Source organism: Lolium perenne, chromosome 4 (assembly GCF_019359855.2).
Source record: "Lolium perenne isolate Kyuss_39 chromosome 4, Kyuss_2.0, whole genome shotgun sequence".
NCBI classification, from domain to species: Eukaryota; Viridiplantae; Streptophyta; class Magnoliopsida; order Poales; family Poaceae; genus Lolium; species Lolium perenne.
The window spans coordinates 256,906,549-256,928,309 of NC_067247.2; the positions used below are offsets into that span (position 1 = coordinate 256,906,549).

The 21,761-nt window shown below is 43.3% G+C and overlaps 1 protein-coding gene across 2 annotated transcripts; it reads right to left on the reverse strand.

Annotated features, from left to right (window-relative positions):
* Window positions 1–3,434: 3,434 nt before the first annotated feature.
* On the reverse strand, window positions 3,435–8,636 carry LOC127332172 (uncharacterized). 2 transcript variants are annotated; one of them, XM_051358439.2, is made up of 8 exons: window positions 8,226–8,636; window positions 7,295–7,373; window positions 6,821–7,210; window positions 6,129–6,367; window positions 5,883–6,021; window positions 4,162–4,465; window positions 4,021–4,083; window positions 3,435–3,885 (listed from the first exon to the last, which is right to left on the reverse strand). In XM_051358439.2, exons 2-8 carry the CDS (start codon window positions 7,351–7,353, stop codon window positions 3,868–3,870), a joined length of 1,212 nt encoding a protein of 403 aa, XP_051214399.1. In that variant the 5' UTR covers window positions 7,354–7,373; window positions 8,226–8,636; the 3' UTR covers window positions 3,435–3,867. The 2 variants fall into 2 exon arrangements, with proteins under 2 accessions (XP_051214399.1, XP_051214398.1); XM_051358438.2 differs by having other exon boundaries at window positions 3,960–4,083; window positions 8,226–8,635.
* Window positions 8,637–21,761: the final 13,125 nt, after the last annotated feature.

Here is a 21,761-nt window from a genome sequence, read left to right on the forward strand (position 1 = left end):
TTGCCATGACAACAGCAAACCCTACCTACAATCGACATGGACGACCACGAAAGCACCTAGAGCTGCGTTATCGCCATGGCTCACGCCCTTCATCCGGATCTCGTTATCCGGAAGATCCGGACATAGCACATCTCGAGGCACTCGTTGCGTTCGAGGTGGAGCAGACCACCACCTACGCCCGCGAGGGCAAGCTCTACCAGGAGGGCATTGGGGAGACGGTGGAGGCGGCGGCGTGCATGGCCGTTGCATTGGAGGGCGAGCGGATGGCCCTCGAGTTGCTCCATTGTTGTTGGCAAGCAACGCTGATATCCAGGTGGCCAATGACAAGCTCGCCGAGGTGAGGGTGCAGCTCCGGGAGTCGCAGGAAACCATGAGTGTCCAGGCCTCCAGCCTGCGGACTTCGTCTACCTCCACGACGACAACGACTTCTGCGACAACGAGGTTGTCGGCATGACAGACGAGCAGCGGCCAGCGTGCACTGCTCGTATCATTCGAGAGCGCCCGGCGGGACGCCTATCGTCGCCAGACAATGGCCATGGAGTATCAAGCACACTACCAAGCGCTCGCCTCATGGCGTACGTACGAGATATCGGCCCCGGTGGCAGTCCACCGCGCGGCGAGCGAGGACGTGGTGCCGGCGGGAGCAGCTGCGAGTGGACTGGGAGAACCGGGAGCTGGAGGAGGCATCTGCGACACCTTCGTGGCGAAGGACATGGCCCTCTACCAGGGCGATAGGGACGTGGCCAGAGCGGCGGAGGCAGCGGTGCCTAGAGCCCGCTGAGGCGACGCTCTAGCCGAGGGGAAGGCACGCCGCATGGAAGAGGACGCGTCCGCCACTATTCACCATCGGGAGGGCTTCGCCGCCCGCATGGTTGCCCGCCATGGGAGGAGGTCCGACAGCGCCGAGCCATCAGGGTAACCTGGCCATAGTAGGCCGCACAACGACGAGTAGGTACGACTGTCGTAGTTTAGGTTAATGAAAGATTTTTAGCTTACCGAGTCACTACTCGATGGGTCCGGAAAACAGCTAGACGGAGGCGTGAGCTGACTGTGCAGCGTCCCCTCGCATATTTGGGCCGGGCCATGGTTTACGTCCCCGCTGATATGTTGACTAGTTTGTCGAGCCGTTCTGTTGGGGCTAGAACCATTTTTAACCGTTTCGTCCGGCCGCTGAAAATTTCCTTATATATTTTGAGTCTTTGTCTAGTCTGAATTGCCATCGTTCTCCACATCAGGATGAAGGTGCAGACCATGGTTCTCCCTTCCTCCTCCTCTATGGCAGTGTCGACGACATGAGTATATCTTCCCTACCCAAGGGTACCCTTAAGCTAGCAGCCCTCCTGTGTTGTTGTACTGCCCTTCATGATCCATATTAAATATCTCCAAAATACTTATACATAATTAATGAAGATTTCTTAGAGGTAAAAATATCCATTTATCCCATAATAAATATACCCCATATCGACACAAAATGGGGTGATAAAATATCAAGGAGAAACAACAATGAAGACATAAAAAAAACCTGGGGCTGAGGTGAACGAAGAACCGAAATAATACATGACGGCCACTGATATTTTCTTACCGGAGTTGATATGTATCGAAGAGGTCCTCTGGGGGGTTCACAAACATAAATGTTTCATGGATGCTTTACACAATGTGTGAATCTGTATGGCTATCTTTTCTATATACGTAAATATTTACACACGTTTAAAATTTACGCGTGCGACAAGTGTGTCAATAAAATCGAAGGAACCGTAGCAACGCACGGCCATTCAACTAGTGTCGAAGTAACTCACAAGTTAACCATGACATGTATATGTAATCAAGAGCAGGTAAAGTCGTAAACTAGAAGCTAAAGATGGCACCAAACAGGTACAACTGAGTGATCATGTCATATAAACAGAACACCGCTCTTCTCTCTCCCCTCCAGGTCTCTCCAGAAAGCTCCCCCGCCTGGTCTTTTCCAGTGTGCCTCCGGGCTGGACCGGAGCCGCTCCCGCCGGCGTTGCTGGTCGGAGTAGGCAAAGGAATGGTACCGGTAATAGATCTAGTGTTAGTTTTGCCGTAGGTTTACCCTTTGTGGATTTTGAGGGTAGGATGGTGGTCTTCGGCGACCAGATCCACCACGCCATGGATCTTCTCGGCTTCACTGTGCCTCGCCGGTGGCAGGCGGCAGCGCAGGTGGGGCTGCCAGATCCTTGCATCCCTGTGAATAAGGTTGGCCACATGAGCTTCGATCTGGGTGCAGTGGACCACACCCGGGTCTCTGTGACTGCTACTCGAGTTGCGGTGGCGCTCTCTTGGGGAGAGCCAAAGACGGCGACGGCGGGAAGCACTCCTGGCTCCATAAATAAGGTCCGTGTTTCCGGCTTCCTCTGGAGTTTGGCGCCGTTGCTCTCCCATCTGGCCGGCCGTGGTGGCGAGGAGATGTGGAGGTGTGGCGAGGCGGTTTGCAACTTTGGAGGTAGCCATGGAGTTCGTGGTACTGCGCATTTTTGGAGATCATCCTCGGCAGCACATGTTTGGCTGTCGACTCAAGGTGCTGGCGGGCAGCAACTCCAAGCCCTGATGTCGTCGTTGCGTCAGGAGATCATCAACCTCCATCGGAGGCCCTTTGAAGGACTCGTGGCGGCGCACCACTTCCCCACTGTACCAAGTGACCCTATTTCCGGTGCTGGTGGAGAAGGCTGTCGCTTGAGGCCTGAACTCGTCAGCGGTTGCGGAGGACCCGATTGCATTTCACTTTTCCAGTATAGGGTCTGTTCTATAATTGACAAGGGCCTTTTCCAGATTGTTTTACTTTTAGAGGTTCTTTCTGTAATTTGTACCGCACCGCTTCTATATTAATGCAGTATCCTGGCCCTCTGGGGCCATCTCTGTTAAAAAAAAAATGTCATATAAACGAAAGTTGCATATCATAGTCCCTATAAGCTGCCACCCTTGGACGTCACCAGTTTGTATTTTAAATTCAGTCCGGGAGGATGATGATGATGGCTGCTACGACACCAAGCATAAGGCGTCGAAGGAGGCGCGACATCAGACCGGCGCAGCCCGTCAGCTGAAGACCACTCCGGCCGAGCCCTGTCATCTACGAACTTAACTGCTCAGACGGTTCGAAATCAGCTACCGCAGGTATTGCTAAGGAAACCAGAAACTTGCTCAACCTGTGGACGAGCTCTGCTTCTTCCAGAGTGAACCGATCTGGGAACTCAGTGGCCTATGAACTCGCGGTGTTAGGTCGTGGTGTGGGGAGTGATGGTGTGTTGATTGGTTTAGTGTCTCCCTGCTTGGCTGGACTGACCAACGTGATTGCAAGTCTATTGTCATTTCTGATTTGTAATGCAAACATCACACTTTCAAAAACAAAAACAAAAACTGAATCTCAGTTTATGTAGTTGAATAAGTAAAACCGAACTTCCACAAAACCAGAAAAATTGTACAATTCCGCAACAGGATGTTATTTTAGAAAATTAGGCTGCAGCCCTGCTATATAGCAAAGCAACATCTTACAGCGTCTTTCGCTGGGGACCTCCAGCTTAACAAAGAGACACTGCACACAGCAACCTGAAACACCCACCGAAACAACAGGACCCTGACCCTACAAATTCAGAGACACCAACTCCTTGCAGGTTCAGGGCAAAACAACATCAAACGCCCTGGAAACAAACAACCAAAAACTCAACTCCCACAGAACAACACTTAGCAACTAAGAAGTAAGACGTCGGAGAACGAGAAGCTTCTGCATACACCTCTTGCATTAATTGGATAGTCAAAGGAGATAATTTCTACACCCGTATATACAAGTAGATCAGCTACTGCCAACCGATCAGTTACTCGTTCACATCTCTTGAGGGTGGTGACGCTCAATCATGTAGTTGTGCCTACCTGCATACATAAGATAGTGAGTATTCGAATGATAAAATGATCACTTTCGCAAACAGCATATCATGGCTCCTTACTTCGTAAATATGGTGATGTCTTAATCCATTTTAAATCCCGAATTTCTTCGATGATTCTCACCATGTAATCACTTTTATGTTCGAGCACAAATCTTTCCGCAGATTTTCTATCTTGAATGTCACCCTAGATCATGATACAACAAACAAGATAAGTTACATACACATAGCGATTCAGGAGCAACTAATTTGAACTTCAACTAACCTTTGGGCCACTGTATTTCTCCAAAATGTCAGCCTGATGGGCAAATAGGAAAACCCTCAAGAAGTGCAATGATTTATACAGACTCCATTCATTCATAATCGGTGGTGTAACACCTGACAGTTCATTATTTGCTTTTTCCCTCACATTCAACTTGATAATGCAGCTCTGAAGTCCAAGGGGAAGCCTTTCATTGAGATCTGCTTTTAGACCCGGAGCCTTGTCATAACACCAAAATATCTCATGAAGAAAATAAATTTTTGTAGTCAGGTCCCAGAGCCCTGCTTCCCAAAGTAAGTCATCATACCTGTTATGACATGACATGTACGATATGAATGTACGAAAGGAGCGGGTGCATACATATAAGGCAATATACAAATCTGAGATTCTCATTTTCTTTACACAGATACCTCCAATTTTGATGTTTCGTAACAACAAGTTTACACATTTTACAAGCAGCAGCAACAAATAGGGAATAGCCACTAGCTTCCTCTTCCTTAGCTACAGATCATATTTCTGTTAGATATGCGCTATAGCTTTTAATATTACTTTTATATTAGAGGTATCTTGATACAGCACATGTACATGTATTCTGTACTGGCCAAGAACCTTACGGGTATACACAAGTAACAAGTTGTTATAACTAGAATTGCAACACAAGCTTAGAATAACCACTAGCTTTGTCTTCCCTAGCTACATATCATATTTCGGATAGAATAACCTTAGCATCTTCTGTTCTGCATGGTTGAACCTCACTCAAGCTTCATTGAGAAATGATGCCGGTTATTGAGATATAGCTGACATCAACTGCTACAGTTGTGACAAGAAGTTCTAGCCAAAACCATGCGAAGAATTTCCTTAATGATAAGGTTATGTCACTGTCGTCAATGTCCAGTGGTTTAGTGTGTTGGACCCAAGCATTTGGGATTTCAACGAACTCAATATGGAGCTCCAGCAAGAAGATGCCAAGTGCCTGGCACACAAGGCATCCTTGGCATCGGCTACACAACTCCACACAGTCGAAGCTATTGAACTTACTCGTTATTTGCAGAATCAAATGGCTTCCCACCTGCCCATGACGGATAGATCTCCTATAAGGTGTCAACTACTGTGATAGGGTCTTCTGCTACTCAGTCTTGCACAGAAATGAACTTGAATGGCAAGCCTGCTCAGCATTATCTGCGTCGATGCTTCTGGTTAAGAAGCATGACATGAGTTACCATGTGCGTGTGGACAACCACGCCCTTAAGGACAAGACAACAAGGACCTTGATCCTCGTGGTTGAGGAGTGTTGACTTCCTACCGTGCATTCTAGCCGCATGGAAGGGGGCACAAATGCATCAGCAGAGGCTTCATCACCCAGACTACCACATAATCCTCCTGCAACAGGACTAAACACCTTCATCTGATCGGCCTACAGCCTACTACACCCTCTAAAGGACCTTTCAAGCATTTGCTCAAACATGTCCATGTTAGATATGTATTATAGCTGTTTTATGTACCTTATTTTATATTAGAGGTGTACTATATATTTTCCCAGAACCCCATAATAACAAACACATTGCTACTCCTAACATGTTCCAAGTTAATTCGGTTATTGAATTCTGAGACCAGCATACAAGATCTTCACCAAAAAAAAAATTTATTATGATATTTAATTTCTTCACCTTTTCCACATAAAATCAATCAATAAATGCCTCAACGGAAAGTAAACTACAACTTACTTTGCTGCTTCGTTTTTTAGGCTATCAATAAGGTGGGTAACTTCAAAGTTAGCACTACAGCCTGCACAGAGCTGTGAAATGTACTCTCCCATATTGTTCCAGTTTCTGGTGCGTATCTGATGTACATCTGGTTGTTCTCCTAATAAAAAAAATTAACTTGATTCAGAAATAGGGAAGCTAAATGTTCACAAAGCATTATGTCAAAAAGTATCATGCAGAAGAATTTAATTAATATGCTCAATGAACCTGAGGTTCTAGCCTTGGCTTTCGCCCCCCTTCTTTTATGTCCCTTGATGTTTTGACTACTTTCTCCAGTGTCGATCTCAAAATCAGTTAGCAGCACCAGATAGTCCCCTTCCTCTTTCAGTTGAAAGAAAACAGTACAGGCTTCCATTCTCAGAGACTTCAAAGGAAGATAATTCTCAGTCTGAGATGGTTCTTGTTGATAATGATCATTAACATAGTTGACAGCTGACATGAGATCCCTAAAGAAGAGATAATGTAACATTACACCACAATTGTAGGTTACTGAATATTGGCTCACTTTGTGAAAGAAAGTTCTCTAGTAAGTAGTAACAACATATCCATAAACTGAAATGATGAACAAGGCTATTTTTAGTAGGGTGGTGAACAAGGGGCAATTTGGCTCAAAAGAGGTAATTGGCCTTTTAACTCTTATTGAATTGTCCCACAACAACTCCAAACAAAGGTTTACAAGAAAATAACCCAACATTTATTGTCTACACTAAAGTTGCAAGGTATGCGGTGGACTTCATGAAGGTGCCATCAAGGAAAAATTTTAAATCAACATTTCTATTGCAGTATCCACAAAGAGATTTTGAAAGAAAGTCGAGTATAATCAAAAGTATAAGCAATTGGCTGACTGCAAGAGGCTGCAATAATTAGAAGTAAGCATGATAAGTACTACTGATACTCACCACAAGATGTTGAATCCTTTCTCCGAAAATCCGTGCATGGCTGGCTTCGGTTCTAATAGGTTCTCCACTTCAAAAATAACCTGTGTTGGAACTGAGCTGAGTGCTCCATCAAAATTCTGAAAAACAATATAGCCTAACTTCTTAGCTTCATTTTCCCAGACTCCAATTGGTTTTGCAATATTCGGATGAGAGCATGCATTTAGAACTTCAAATACTTCAAAGGCACGCGATCTTTTTCTACACAGTGCAACACAGTTTTCAGGATGCCGGTCTCCATAAAGCAACTTGGCACGGTAAGCTCCTCCTGAACCTCCAATAGTTTCATCCTCTACTATAAGTCTGACAGCTTGTTTTTCAATCTCAGGATGTCCAGAAAGTTTAGCAGGCATCCTGGAAAAAATAAATGACTGATATAAAACAAAGTATATGCATGATACCATCCAACTAACAACCTTTAGCATATAGTGAACGTACATCCGTACTAGACGATGATCATCTGGAAGCGGCTGTTTTCCAGCGGGTTTTGGAGCCATCACGAACTGCTTTCCTTGACCTACATTGTTCATGGAAATTCAGGTTAAAGATGAACGGATTTCCTGCTTGGAGACCTACAATCTCCAGCTTAATTAGTATATCTTATGTATGGTTAGTAGAAGAGCAAAACCATGATCATCAAAGTATGCCGACACAATTGTTAAGAGACAGGGTTAAGTGTTACTGTTATCTGTTATCAACACATTATCAGCTATTTCTGAATTCCTAACGCATGTAGAAACAATTTTCTTACTTTCTAAACTTTGTAAGGGCGATAGATAAAATGAAGCCAGGCATATCACTAGCCTGAGCATTTGACTAAATGCTGAAGTAAGGTTGAAAGCCATACATTTTCGCTGCCATATTGTTACATCGACTACACCAACGACTCTGGTGATGACCCAAGCAAGACTGACAATCCAGGAGTCTGGACAATGTAGACAACACCTCTAATTAAGCTCCAAGCCGCAGTTGGAAATAGCAAGAAATCAGCCAGTACTGAATCATCCCCTTATGTTTCCTTCCACCTGGATTCCTCTACCTTATTTTACCATTCACATGTATTACTAGTCTTGCATCGGTTGATTGAGCAAATACTAACGGATGGACATAGGGCTACAGTAGCAAGTTGGGTATATTGGGGATTCCCCCAGCTGCATTGGCCAAAATCAAGGCAGCAGTGGCTGAATTCCTAGGATACAGAGCCCAAGTGGAATTGAACCAAGGTGAAATAAATAACGAACACGGAAGTTCCTAATCCACATAGTTGGTATGCGCATGCGGCCGAATACACCCTGCGGCCAGTTGGTAATCTGCTACTCTAGGAAATTAGATGCCCATGCGGCCGAACCGCCGAATAAGTGAAAAATACCTCTATCGCGCGGTCGCTGTCCGGCCGTCGCCTGCAGCCTGTTCCGCCTCCCCTGTTGGTCTCGACGGCGGACGGGGATAGCAGAGAAGAAGCCGCCGGAGAGGAGGAAGAAGTGCCGGAATGGACCTCACCACCGACGCGGCTGGCCGCAGCGTCGTCGGCGGAGGTGAGGAAGAAAACTTAGGGTTAGGGTGGGGTGGGTGCGGGGCCTTAGGGTTCCGGGGTGGGAGCTTGCTGGCGACAGGGCTTAGGGCTTTCGGGTGAGGAGGTCGCCGGAGATGAGGAAGATGGGAGGGGGCTTAGAGGGAGGCCCAGGGCGGCGGAGAACCGACTGTGGGTGGCGGATGGAGGCGGGAGGCGGGACGCGGGAGCAGGCGGTTAGGCCGGCGGTGGTGGCGGGGGAAGGAGGAGGTGTGCGATGGTGACGATGATAACGAAGAAGACGTGTCCGCTTGTTGGGCCTGGCCCACAATCTCCTTCCTGCTAGAGTTTTCCCTGGCCTAACTGGCCTGGGGCAGCCCACCGTGCTATTTGGTTGCCCAACTCACCACCGTGAAGTCATTTGATTCTTCCGAAGAACCGGAAAAGAAGCACCATGCCGGGGCGAGGGTATGGGGGGGGGAAAAAAACAGAAGATATTAGGGCTCTTGATGCTTCTCCACACGCCTAACAAGATGTGCCAACCTTGGGATGCTTACAGCATCTCTAGCAAAATTACCTTTTACCTTTTATGAGTTCCACTTAGCTCCATTTCGTATTTTAATGAGAACAAAATTTCTCCTTAAAACACTCACCAAATTCTTAGCAATACAAGTTTTTTTTGCTTCTTTGGTTCTATGGAGGTTGTATTCGCAATTCATAATTCAGAGAATACATTACAAAAAATTATATTCATTTTAGTCTCGGACTTATCCCGTAGTTCGAAACTTAATGAATTATTTTTTACGGTTTCTTAGATGAGTGTTTGTTCTATTTAACTTGCTATGAGATGTTATGTAATATTTCTAACAACAACATATTGTCGTGTTATGTATTGCAATTTTGCAAAACGGACCTTTCACAAAATTTTCTAATGCAGATTATTAACTCAAAACTTGTATCACTTTGATCAAATCGCAAAGACTTGGTTTTTCTTGTTAATTTATACCCTCCTATTATTTCTGAATAATGCTTGATCCCGTCAAGTTATTTCAAATCTTATGTTTATTTTAGTAAATACATATATTCACTAAATTCACATCGAGGTTACAGAACAATGATGTCCATTATGGTTTGTTGAATAATACATCGTTCTTGTGTTCATTCAAATTAATGAGCGTGGTGTTTTATTCATGCGGCATATGCAACAATTCGTCATAAGATTATTCATCTCGTGACTTAGGCGTTTCATCGAGTATGAACAAACGCGATGCCAATGTAAATTAAACTATACTGTCATTATTTTAATGATGTCATTATTATGTAGGATATTTTCGGCGTTACACTATGACTGATAAATGTTACTAATCATCGACAAGATTATAATAAGAATAATTAATCAGAATATGTGAACGCCAAGACTTTATTCATAAAAGCGGACAAGGAGCTTGTCTTTATTACAATGAATAACTTGTATTGTGAGATGCAAGACACTCTAAGTGAAGTTCACTAATAGCGATTACAACTGAAAGAGCAAAGTCTAAACCCCGTGTTTTGTGTGTTTGATGACAACACTTGAACAATCTCACCGTGTGCAAAGATTATCTTTATTAGATTTGGAAGTGCACAGTGACCTCGCTGGACACGTCAAGATCGGAGGACTGAAGCGTAGCTTATAGGTTTTTCTGGTGTTGTGTGTGTATCGCGAGGTGACATGGTTGGAGAGGAAAAGAGGAGAAAGCAGTTTTTGTCAGGCCGGTACTACCGGTACCAGTAGGGGTAGCCCCTACTGGTACCGCCCCACGGTACCGCTCTGGTGTTTTGCGCTGAGATTGTCCCACAGAACAAGTCACGGTACCTTGAGCGGTAGTACCGCCTAAGGTACCGCTTAAGTATCGTAACGGAAGTTACGGCCGTACCGCTCTAGTACCGCATCGGTACCTCTTAGGATCCAGTAAGCTCTGGAGACCATTACGGTACCTTGAGCGGTACCGCGAGCGGTAGTACCGCTATATGTCCACGTGGATAAGTTATGTGGGATTTCGAATCCAGAGCGGTAGTACCACTTACCAAAGCGGTAGTACCGCTTAGGCAAAAACTGCAGATAACGATTGGATTTTGGGGGCCTATTTAAAGGGCCCTTCTTCCCCAACACAATTTGATCTCTCCTCTCTCTCTCCTCCATTGTTGCTGAGCTTAAACCTTGAGGATCTCCCCAACCATCCAACCAATCTTGCCCAAATTTTGAGGAGTGGTGGAGGAGGCCCCGATCTATAATTCTACCAAGAGAGATTTCACCAATTCTTGCTAGTCCTTACTGTATCTTGAAGTTAGGGCTCCTATGGTGGGATCTTGTAGGAAGTGCACCTATGGAGGCTAGCTTGGTGTTGTGCTAGCTCCATAGGTTGTTGGGAGCCTCCTTGTGTTGTGGAGCTCGCCCCAACCTTGTGAAGGAACCACCGCCTCGACCGATGCCATAGTGGAGAAGGGGGAGCCCCTTTGTGGAGCTCTCTCGAGGAAGAAGGTGAGGCATTCCTTCGTGGTGTGGCCGCCTAGCCTCTTGTGTGAGGCTAGCACCTCCTCAATGCAGACGTACTCTCTTTTGTGAGAGAAACTGCGGGAAACAAACCTCGCCTCGTCTCCGCGCCATCCGGTTGTCCCGCTCCTTACTCTTACTATCATACTTGTTCCTTTACTTGTTGCACTTTCCTAGGATCATACTAGGAACACCGCCACCACTAAAGCAATCACCTTTACCTTCTGCACTGCTAAAACTGAAAAAGTCTTAAAATTTGTATAGCGTCCATTCACCCCCCCTCTTGTCCGCTACGATCCATTCAATTGGTATCAGAGCAAGGTTTTCTTGCTCGGGCTTTACCTCCTAAGAAATGGCCGGACAAGAGAAGGTTGTGAATGGGTCACCTTCCCTTGAGCCACTCGCTCCATCATCTACCATCGATAGCACAATGGCTACGTTGGATGACCTCAAGAAATTGGAGTCATCCATCGTTAGCCAAATGAAGGCAATGATGATGGAGTTGGTTGCCCAAAAACCAACCCCTATCAAAGATCCTAAGGGAAGTGCCGAGGATTGATACGTCCAAAACGTATCTACTTTCCCGAACACTTTTGCTATTGTTTCGCCTCTAATTTGTGTATGTTGGATACAACTAACACGGACTAACGCTGTTTTCAGCAAAATTGCCCTGGTGTCTCGTTTTTGTGCAGAAATTCAACTTTCGGGAAAATCCTCGGAATTTATGTCGAAGGGCTTATTTTTCCAGAAGAATCACGGAGCCAGAAGGGCAGACCTAGGGGAGGCCCAGGCCCCCCCAGACACTAGGCCGGCGCGACCTGGAGGGGGGGGCGTGCCGCCCTAGTGTGTGGCCCCCTCGGCTGGCCTCTGACGCCCTCCTCTGGACTACTTAAGGGTTTCGATCTAAAAACGCGAGACAAGAAGTCGAAGTCGCCAGAAACCATCTAGTACGCCGCCACCATCGCGAAACTCCTTCTCGGGACCAGAAACTCCGTTCTGGCACTCCGCCGGGACGGGGAATTGGAGGAGATCATCGCCATCATCACCACCGACGCTTCTCCATCGACCAGCAATGTTTCCCCCATCCATGTGTGAGTAATTCCCCCGCTGTAGGCTGAAGGGGATGGTAGGGATTGGATGAGATTGGTCATGTGATAGCATAAGATTGTTAGGGCATAGTGCCTAGTGTCCGTAATTGGTACTTTGATGATATTGTTGCAACTTGTTATGCTTAATGCTTGTCACTAGGGCCCGAGTGCCATGATCTCAGATCTGAACATGTTATTGTTTCATGATGATATGCATTGTTTTATGATCTTACCTGCAAGTTGTATACACATGTCGCTGTCCGGAACCCGAGGCCCCAAAGTGACAGAAATTGGGACAACCGGAGGGGAATGCAGTGATGTGAGGATCACATGTGTTCACGGAGTGTTAATGCTTTGCTCTGGTACTCTATTAAAAGGAGTACCTTAATATCCAGTAGATTCCCTAGAGGCCCGGCTGCCACCGGCTGGTAGGACAAAAGATGTTATGCAAGTTTCTCATTGCGAGCACGTACAACTATATACGGAACACATGCCTATGGATTGCTTAGTACTTGGAATGTAGGGATTCGTTGCATAGAAAATAAAAAATTTCCTACCGCGAGAACGCAATCCAAGCCAAGATGCAATCTAGAAGACGGGAGCAACGAGGGGATGATCAAGACTAACCCTTGAAGATTTCCAAAGCCTATAAGAGTAGGCTCTTATTGCTGCGGTAGACGATCACTTGCCGCTTGCAAAAGCGCGTAGAAGATCTTGATCATGGTGCCACGATCGGGCAGCACCTCCGTACTCGGTCACACGTTTGGTGTTGATGAAGACGACGTCCTTCTCCCCGTTCCAGCGGGCAGCGAAAGTAGTAGCTCCTCCTTGAACCCGGCAGCACGACGGCGTGGTGGCGGTGGCGATGGAGAACTCCGGCGGAGCGTCGCTAAGCGTGCGAGAGAGGTGGAGGAGAGAGGGGCGGCTAGGGTTTGGGAGAGGGGGTGGCCGGCCTCAAGGGGTGCGGCCAAGCTATGGTTCTGTGGTCGTCAGCCCCCTCCCCTATGCCCCTCATTATATAGGTGGAAGCCCCAAGAGTTGTAGTCCAAGTCTTCGAATAAGACCCCAACACCAAAACTTCCCAAAGGTGGGAAACCTACTCAAGGGGGGAGTCCTACCCAAGGTGGGACTCCCACCTTTTCCTTAGGTGGGGTGGCCGGCCACCATGGGTGGAATCCACCTGGGATTCCTTCCCCTTAGGGCTGGCCGGCCATGCTAGTGGAGTCCCTCCGGGACTCCACCTTCCATAGTGCCATTCTTCCGGACTTTTCTAGAACCTTCTAGAACCTGCCATAAATGCACCGGATCATTTCCAAACTTGGAATATGACTTCCTATATATGAATCTTATTCTCCGGACCATTCCGGAACTCCTCGTGATGTCCGGGATTCCATCCGGGACTTCGAACAAAACTTCGAACTCCATTCCATATTCAAGTTCTACCATTTCAACATCAAACCTTAAGTGTGTCACCCTACGGTTCGCGAACTATGTGGACATAGTTGAGTACTCTCTCCAACCAATAACCAATAGCGGGATCTGGAGATCCATAATGGCTCCCACATATTCAACGATGACTTCAGTGATCGAATGAACCATTCACATACGATACCAATTCCCTTTGTCACGCGATATTTTACTTGTCCGAGGTTTGATCATCGGTATCACTCTATACCTTGTTCAACCTCGTCTCCTGACAAGTACTCTTTACTCGTACCGTGGTATGTGGTCTCTTATGAACTTATTCATATGCTTGCAAGTCATTAGACGACATTCCACCGAGAGGGCCCAGATTATATCTATCCGTCATTTGGATGGACAAATCCCACTGTTGATCCATATGCCTCAACTCATACTTTCCGGATACTTAATCCCACCTTTATAACCACCCATTTACGCAGTGGCGTTTGATGTAATCAAAGTACCTTTCCGGTATAAGTGATTTACATGATCTCATGGTCATAAGGACTAGGTAACTATGTATCGAAAGCTTATAGCAAATAACTTAATGACATGATCTTATGCTACGCTTAATTGGGTGTGTCCATTACATCATTCATATAATGATATAACATTGTTATTAATAACGTCCAATGTTCATGATTATGAAACTAATCATCCATTAATCAACAAGCTAGTTAAGAGGCATACTAGGGACTCTTTGTTGTTTACATATCACACATGTATCAATGTTTCGGTTAATACAATTATAGCATGATATATAAACATTTATCATAAACATAAAGATATATAATAACCACTTTTATTATTGCCTCTTGGGCATATCTCCTTCAGTCTCCCACTTGCACTAGAGTCAATAATCTAGTTTACATTTGTAAAGATATAACACCTTGGCCTTCTGGTGCTTTATCATGTTTTGCTCTCGAGAGAGGTTTTAGTCAACGGATCTGACATGCTCAGAAACGTATGTATTTTGTAATTCATTTGCGTCTCAACGCATTACTCATTTCCAAATGAGTTGGCATTAAATATGTTTGGTCTTTTTGGTGGAACCTTAATTCCGCGGTCTGAAATATGTCACTAATATTGTCACACACAATATAGCTTCAAAGTTCTGACTCTGTCGGAACTACACCAAGTTCTCTAAGAACCTCTTGATTTTAACATCCTTTGTCATTGTCAAAACAATGACATACTCTGCCTTCTTTTTTAGAATCCGTCACAATATTTAGAACTCTTCTAAATCTAGCATAGACAACTTCTAGCTTATTTGTGCTATCTTTTAAACAACACTTAGTCTAATTTGAGATTAAAAATTTTATTTTCATATGTGACAAAACAAATATCGGTGCAACACCTTACAGCGATTTGTTTGTCATTTCTTCATACAAAACTATATATATATATATATATCCTTGATTCTTCTTAAGTACTCAAGAATATTCTTACTGTTTTTCAATGATCATCACATGAATCATTCTGGTACATGCTCATAACATTTTTAAAAGCACATGACATCTGATTGTGTACATATTATTTGTGATCTATAATCACTCATGTGTTTTTACTCATTGAGTGTCAGATACACTCAAGTCTTGTTAAACCTTCACATGACAAGAACATTTTCTTAATATTTCTATATTGAACTACTTCAATATCCATTCTATGTACTTTGACTAAACTTATTATGTGTTTCAATCTATCTTCATATATCTTGACACTAAATATGTTTCAGTCCATATACTTTCATTGAAGTTAATTTTCAATGAAACCTTTTAATCAAGTATTACATCATTTATAACCAACTATATGTCATCTACATAAAGTATTATAAATATATCTTAGTGCTCCCACTTAATTTCTTGCAAATGCAAGCCTCTTCATCGTTTCTGATGAAATCAAAAAACTCTTTGACTATTTCATCTGGTGAAGATTCCAACTCCGTGATACTCACTTCATCCAATTGAAGTTCGTATACCTATCTAGTATTCTACGGACTAGCAAAACAATTGGTTGTATCTTGTATACACCTTTAATACATACTTCTGTTAAGTAGTGTATTTTGCCATCCTACTAACATATCTCATAAAAGAAATATGTAGTGATTACTAGAATAATCCATATAGACTATAAGCATTGCTACAGAAGATCTAATCTTGTCGTAGTCAACTCTTTGAACTTTGTCGTAAACAACTTTTCGACAAGTCAAGCTTCTTCAAAGATATTTCATCCAAGTCCATCAATTTTATAGATCCATTTACTTTCAAAAAGTATTCATCTATCTTGGATTTCATGGCGTATAGCCATTTTAACGGAGTCAGGGCCCATCATAACTTCTTTGTTTGTAGTTGATTTATCATTGTTCAAAATCAATCCTTTGTCCACAAATCATTTATTTGATCACAAAGTAAACCATACCTACAAGGTTCAATATGTACTTTGATCTCCATGGCTAAAACACTTTGTAGTCATGGGAGCCATGATCGTCGTGGCCGCTTCCGGAACCAATTCCAATGTTGCGCTATTCTGATCATTATGCTCAAGTTCATAAACCTTATCAAGTTCTATTGTCCTCCCACTCAAATACTTCGCTAGAAACAATTTCTTGGAAATAAGAAACATTGACAAACACTTTTGTCTTTGTCTCCATAGTGAAAAGAATTCCCAATCAATTCTCTGGGATAACCAACAAAGACATTCATCCGATTTTGGTTGTAAACTTATTTACTTATGCTATGCATACCAAAATTTAATAAAAGACTATTAGGGTTCATACCCATGCCATAACTCGTATGGTGTCATTTCTACGGATCATGATGATGCTCTATTTAGTGTAAAAGCCGTAGTCACTAAAGCATAATCCACAAAAATATAATGGCATCATAATATTTTATCTCATCATTAATCTAACAAGGTTTGGATACATCTCTCGGATACTATATCATCATTATGATACTCCAAGAAATGTGAGTTGTAGAACAATTTCATGACTCTCTTAGATGTTCGCTAAAACTCGTAATTCAAATATTTTCACTATGATCCAATCATAGATATTTGACTTTTCTATTACGATGATTTCCACTTCATGCTGAAATTTATTTGAATCCATTGAAATGTTTCAAACTTCTTCCTTATTGAATATATCCACATATATACTCAATTCATTGTTGAAAGTTTTTCATGAAGTAGAAGAATCTCCCGCACACAACTATGCCCAGTGAACCACATATATCATTATGTATGTTTTCACTAAGTTAGTTGCCCGTTCAACTCTCGGCCTATGAATGGTATTTCAGTCATTACTTTTTAGAAAAGATTTTGCAAGCGCCAAACGATTCAACAAATCAAATGACTCCAAAAATCCATTTGCATGGAGTTTCTTCATGCGTTCCTTTCTAACATTACCTAAATGGCGGTTCCACAAATACATGGAATTCAAATCATTTGTCTTATGGCATTTTAGCGTCAGTGTTATGTATGTGTGTTTCACCATTAAGATTTATAATAACTTATCCATCGTACATGGAGTAATGTCATAATTTGAACAACTCATTGTTTTCATTTGACCAGAGCAAAATAACAATTATTAAGTTCTTTATTATAAATTCTAAGGGCTAGATAGAATGCTAACGACGAACATAATAACACTTTATTTTGTTCCAGACGTGCATTTCTATTATATTCCTTGTCAGTCACTTAGGCCATTGTATTCTTGTATTGCGTTGTTTTGTATGACACTTCATACCAATCAATATAGTACTAATACCCAAGAATTACATAGTGTGACTTAACTAGGAATACAACCATAACATGTATATCATCTATATACACCTGAGCTAGACTTTCTAGTATTTTCTTTTCTTTTTGCCAAAATATATTTTGCAGTTTCTCTTTTAGCTTTCCTCATTATTCAGAAAAACACTTTAACATTATTAACTTCTAGGTTTGTTGGCCAAATACCAATAACCATGAGGTTCTTACTTTAAGTTTGATCATCATATGACAAGTGTTTCAGATTTCACTATAAGTAACTTTGTAATATGATGAACAATTTCACTCATAATTTTATCCATCATATCATGACGACTTTCCGAGACCATGTCTGTACATGCTAGGCTCGTAAAGTTTTAACCTTGGTATTCGTATGTGCAAATCTGGCTTGCACCCGTTGTATGCACACGTAGAATCTATCACACCCGATCATCACGTGATGCTTCGAAACGACGAGTCTTAGCAACGGTGCATACTAAGGATGATAACTTCATGGATACGCGAATATTATTAGTGCCCCAATAGTTGGAGGATTGTGACGCCTGGCGTCTTCAACCTTCATACATTCCCATAAAACTTATGAGTTTATGTAGTCTCACCAAATTTATATTCTATCATCTTGCAATAAGGTCTTAGATATCACATATATCTCATACCTTGATTATTTCTGAAAACTAAATTTTCAGCTCCTTACTTTTCAAACAGATTTGAACTTCAAGTTTCACGGAGACAAGATAACTTTAGGTACTAATTGAAACCATAGCTCTTTGAATCAACAATGTGAGGTTTACTAAAAGTTTGCAATAGGACTTAATCAATTCTTGATTCTTTAACAATACGGTACCAATCCGTAAAGTTTCTTGTCAGATTTTAACAGTATTTCTATCTCAATAACAAGACTAGCGCATGGTAGAAAACGGATGCCAATACTACAAAATTAATTCAAAATACTACTCAGACTATGTTTATGATAATTAGTTTATGTTTTAATCTAATTACTAATGAACTCCCACTTAATACAACATCCCTCATAGTTGTTAAGTGGCACACGATCCAAATCCACTACACCAAAACCGATCATCACGTGAGATGATGTAGCTTCAATGGTGAACATCAACATGTTGATCATATCATCCATATGACTCGTGTTCAACCTTTCGGTTTCCGTTGTCCCGAGGCCATGTCTGTACATGCTAGGCTCGTCAAGCAAACCCAAGTATTCCGCGTGTGCAACATTGCTTACACCCGTTGTATGTGAACGTTGAGTCTATCACATCCGATCATCACGAGATGCTTCAACCACTTAACTGTACAACGGTGCATACGAGGGGAGAACACTTTATTATCTTGATATTAATGTGAGGGATCATCTTATAATGCTACCGTCGCGTTCTAAGCAAAATAAGATGCATAAAGGATTAACATCACATGCAATTCATATGTGATATGATATGGCCCTTTTATCTTTGCGCCTTTGATCTTCATCTCCAAAGCACGGACATGATCTCCATCATCAACGGGCATGATATCCATCATCGTCGGCGTAGCGTCAAGGTTCATGGCGCCGTCTTCATGGTTGTTCACCTCATGTAGCAACTATTATAACTACTTTGAAATACTACTCAACATGAAATTTAAAGACAACCATAAGGCTCCTGGCGGTTGCCACAATACAATAATGATCATCTCATACATATTCATCATCACATTATGGCCATATCACATCACCAAACCCTGCAAAAACAGGTTAGACGTCTCTAATTTGGTTTGCATATTTTACGTGGTTTAGGGTTTTCGAGTAAGATCTAATCTACCTACGAACATGAACCACAACGGTGATACTAGTGTTGTCAATAGAAGAGTAAATTGAATCTTCACTATAGTAGGAGAGACAGACACCCGCAAAGCCTCTTATGCAATACAAGTTGCATGTCGAACGAGGAACAAGTCTCATGAACGCGGTCATGTAAAGTTAGTCCGAGCCGCTTCATCCCACTATGCCACAAAGATGCAAAGTACTCAAACTAAAGACAACAAGAGCATCAATGCCCACAAAACCATTGTGTTCTACTCGTGCAACCATCTATGCATAAACCTGGCTCTGATACCACTGTAGGGATTCGTTGCATAGAAAACAAAAAAATTCCTACCGCGAGAACGCAATCCAAGCCAAGATGCAATCTAGAAGACGGGAGCAACGAGGGGATGATCAAGACTAACCCTTGAAGATTTCCAAAGCCTATAAGAGTAGGCTCTTATTGCTGCGGTAGACGATCACTTGCCGCTTGCAAAAGCGCGTAGAAGATCTTGATCATGGTGCCACGATCGGGCAGCACCTCCGTACTCGGTCACACGTTCGGTGTTGATGAAGACGACGTCCTTCTCCCCGTTCCAGCGGGCAGCGGAAGTAGTAGCTCCTCCTTGAACCCGGCAGCACGACGGCGTGGTGGCGGTGGCGATGGAGAACTCTGGCGGAGCTTCGCTAAGCGTGCGGGAGAGGTGGAGGAGAGAGGGGGCGGCTAGGGTTTGGGAGAGGGGGTGGCCGGCCTCAAGGGGTGCGGCCAAGCTATAGCTCTGTGGTCGTCAGCCCCCTCCCCTATGCCCCTCATTATATAGGTGGAAGCCCCAAGAGTTGTAGTCCAAGTCTTCGAATAAGACCCCAACACCAAAACTTCCCAAAGGTGGAAAACCTACTCAAGGGGGGAGTCCTACCCAAGGTGGGACTCCCACCTTTTCCTTAGGTGGGGTGGCCGGCCACCATGGGTGGAATCCACCTGGGATTCCTTCCCCTTAGGGCTGGCCGGCCATGCTAGTGGAGTCCCTCCGGGACTCCACCTTCCATAGTGCCATTCTTCCGGACTTTTCTAGAACCTTCTAGAACCTGCCATAAATGCACCAGATCATTTCCAAACTTGGAATATGACTTCCTATATATGAATCTTATTCTCCGGACCATTCCGGAACTCCTCGTGATGTCCGGGATCCCATCCGGGACTTCGAACAAAACTTCGAACTCCATTCCATACTCAAGTTCTACCATTTCAACATCAAACCTTAAGTGTGTCACCCTACGGTTCGCGAACTATGTGGACATAGTTGAGTACTCTCTCCAACCAATAACCAATAGCGGGATCTGGAGATCCATAATGGCTCCCACATATTCAACGATGACTTCAGTGATCGAATGAACCATTCACATACGATACCAATTCCCTTTGTCACGCGATATTTTACTTGTCCGAGGTTTGATCATCGGTATCACTCTATACCTTGTTCAACCTCGTCTCCTGACAAGTACTCTTTACTCGTACCGTGGTATGTGGTCTCTTATGAACTTATTCATATGCTTGCAAGACATTAGACGACATTCCACCGAGAGGGCCCAGAGTATATCTATCCGTCATTTGGATGGACAAATCCCACTGTTGATCCATATGCCTCAACTCATACTTTCCGGATACTTAATCCCACCTTTATAACCACCCATTTACGCAGTGGCGTTTGATGTAATCAAAGTACCTTTCCGGTATAAGTGATTTACATGATCTCATGGTCATAAGGACTAGGTAACTATGTATCGAAAGCTCATAGCAAATAACTTAATGATGTGATCTTATGCTACGCTTAATTGGGTGTGTCCATTACATCATTCATATAATGATATAACCTTGTTATTAATAACATCCAATATTCATGATTATGAAACTAATCATCCATTAATCAACAAGCTAGTTAAGAGGCATACTAGGGACTCTTTGTTGTTTACATATCACACATGTATCAATGTTTCGATTAATACAATTATAGCATGATATATAAACATTTATCATAAACATAAAGATATATAATAACCACTTTTATTATTGCCTCTTGGGCATATCTCCTTCATGGACACCGTTTTATTATTATCTGCAAATGCCCTGCTTTGATTGTTACATGAGTTTCTCTCATCCATGCAACGCCCGTCATCCATCCCTGTGCCTACAGTATTTTAATCATGTTGTTTACTATAATCACTACTGCTGCTATTATTTCACTACTGCTACTGCTATAAAACTGTTACTACTGATAAACTCTTGCGAGCAAGTCTGTTTCCAGGTGCAGCTGAATTGACAACTCCGCTGTTAAGGCTTTCAAGTATTCTTTGGCTCCCCTTGTGTCGAATCAATAAATTGGGTTTTACTTCCCGCGAAGACTGTTGCGATCCCCTATACTTGTGGGTCATCAAGACTATTCTCTGGCGCCGTTGCCGGGGAGCATAGCTTTATTTGGAAGTTCACTTGGATTGATATTGTTCGCTGCAAATTCTCCATCATGGGTAAATCTCGCGATCCTAAAGTCGTCATATTACCATCCACTACAAGAAAAGGTACAACTCTGAGTACCTCTGCTGCTCTTGATTCACCATCTGTGATAAGTCAACTTGTTTCACCACCGCAAGCTTCACTTGCTGGTACTTCTGCTGAATCTGAAATTTTTTCATAATACTGATGATGTTTCTGCTGTGCTTGATGATAGTGGTTCATTGGGATCCTTTCTAGA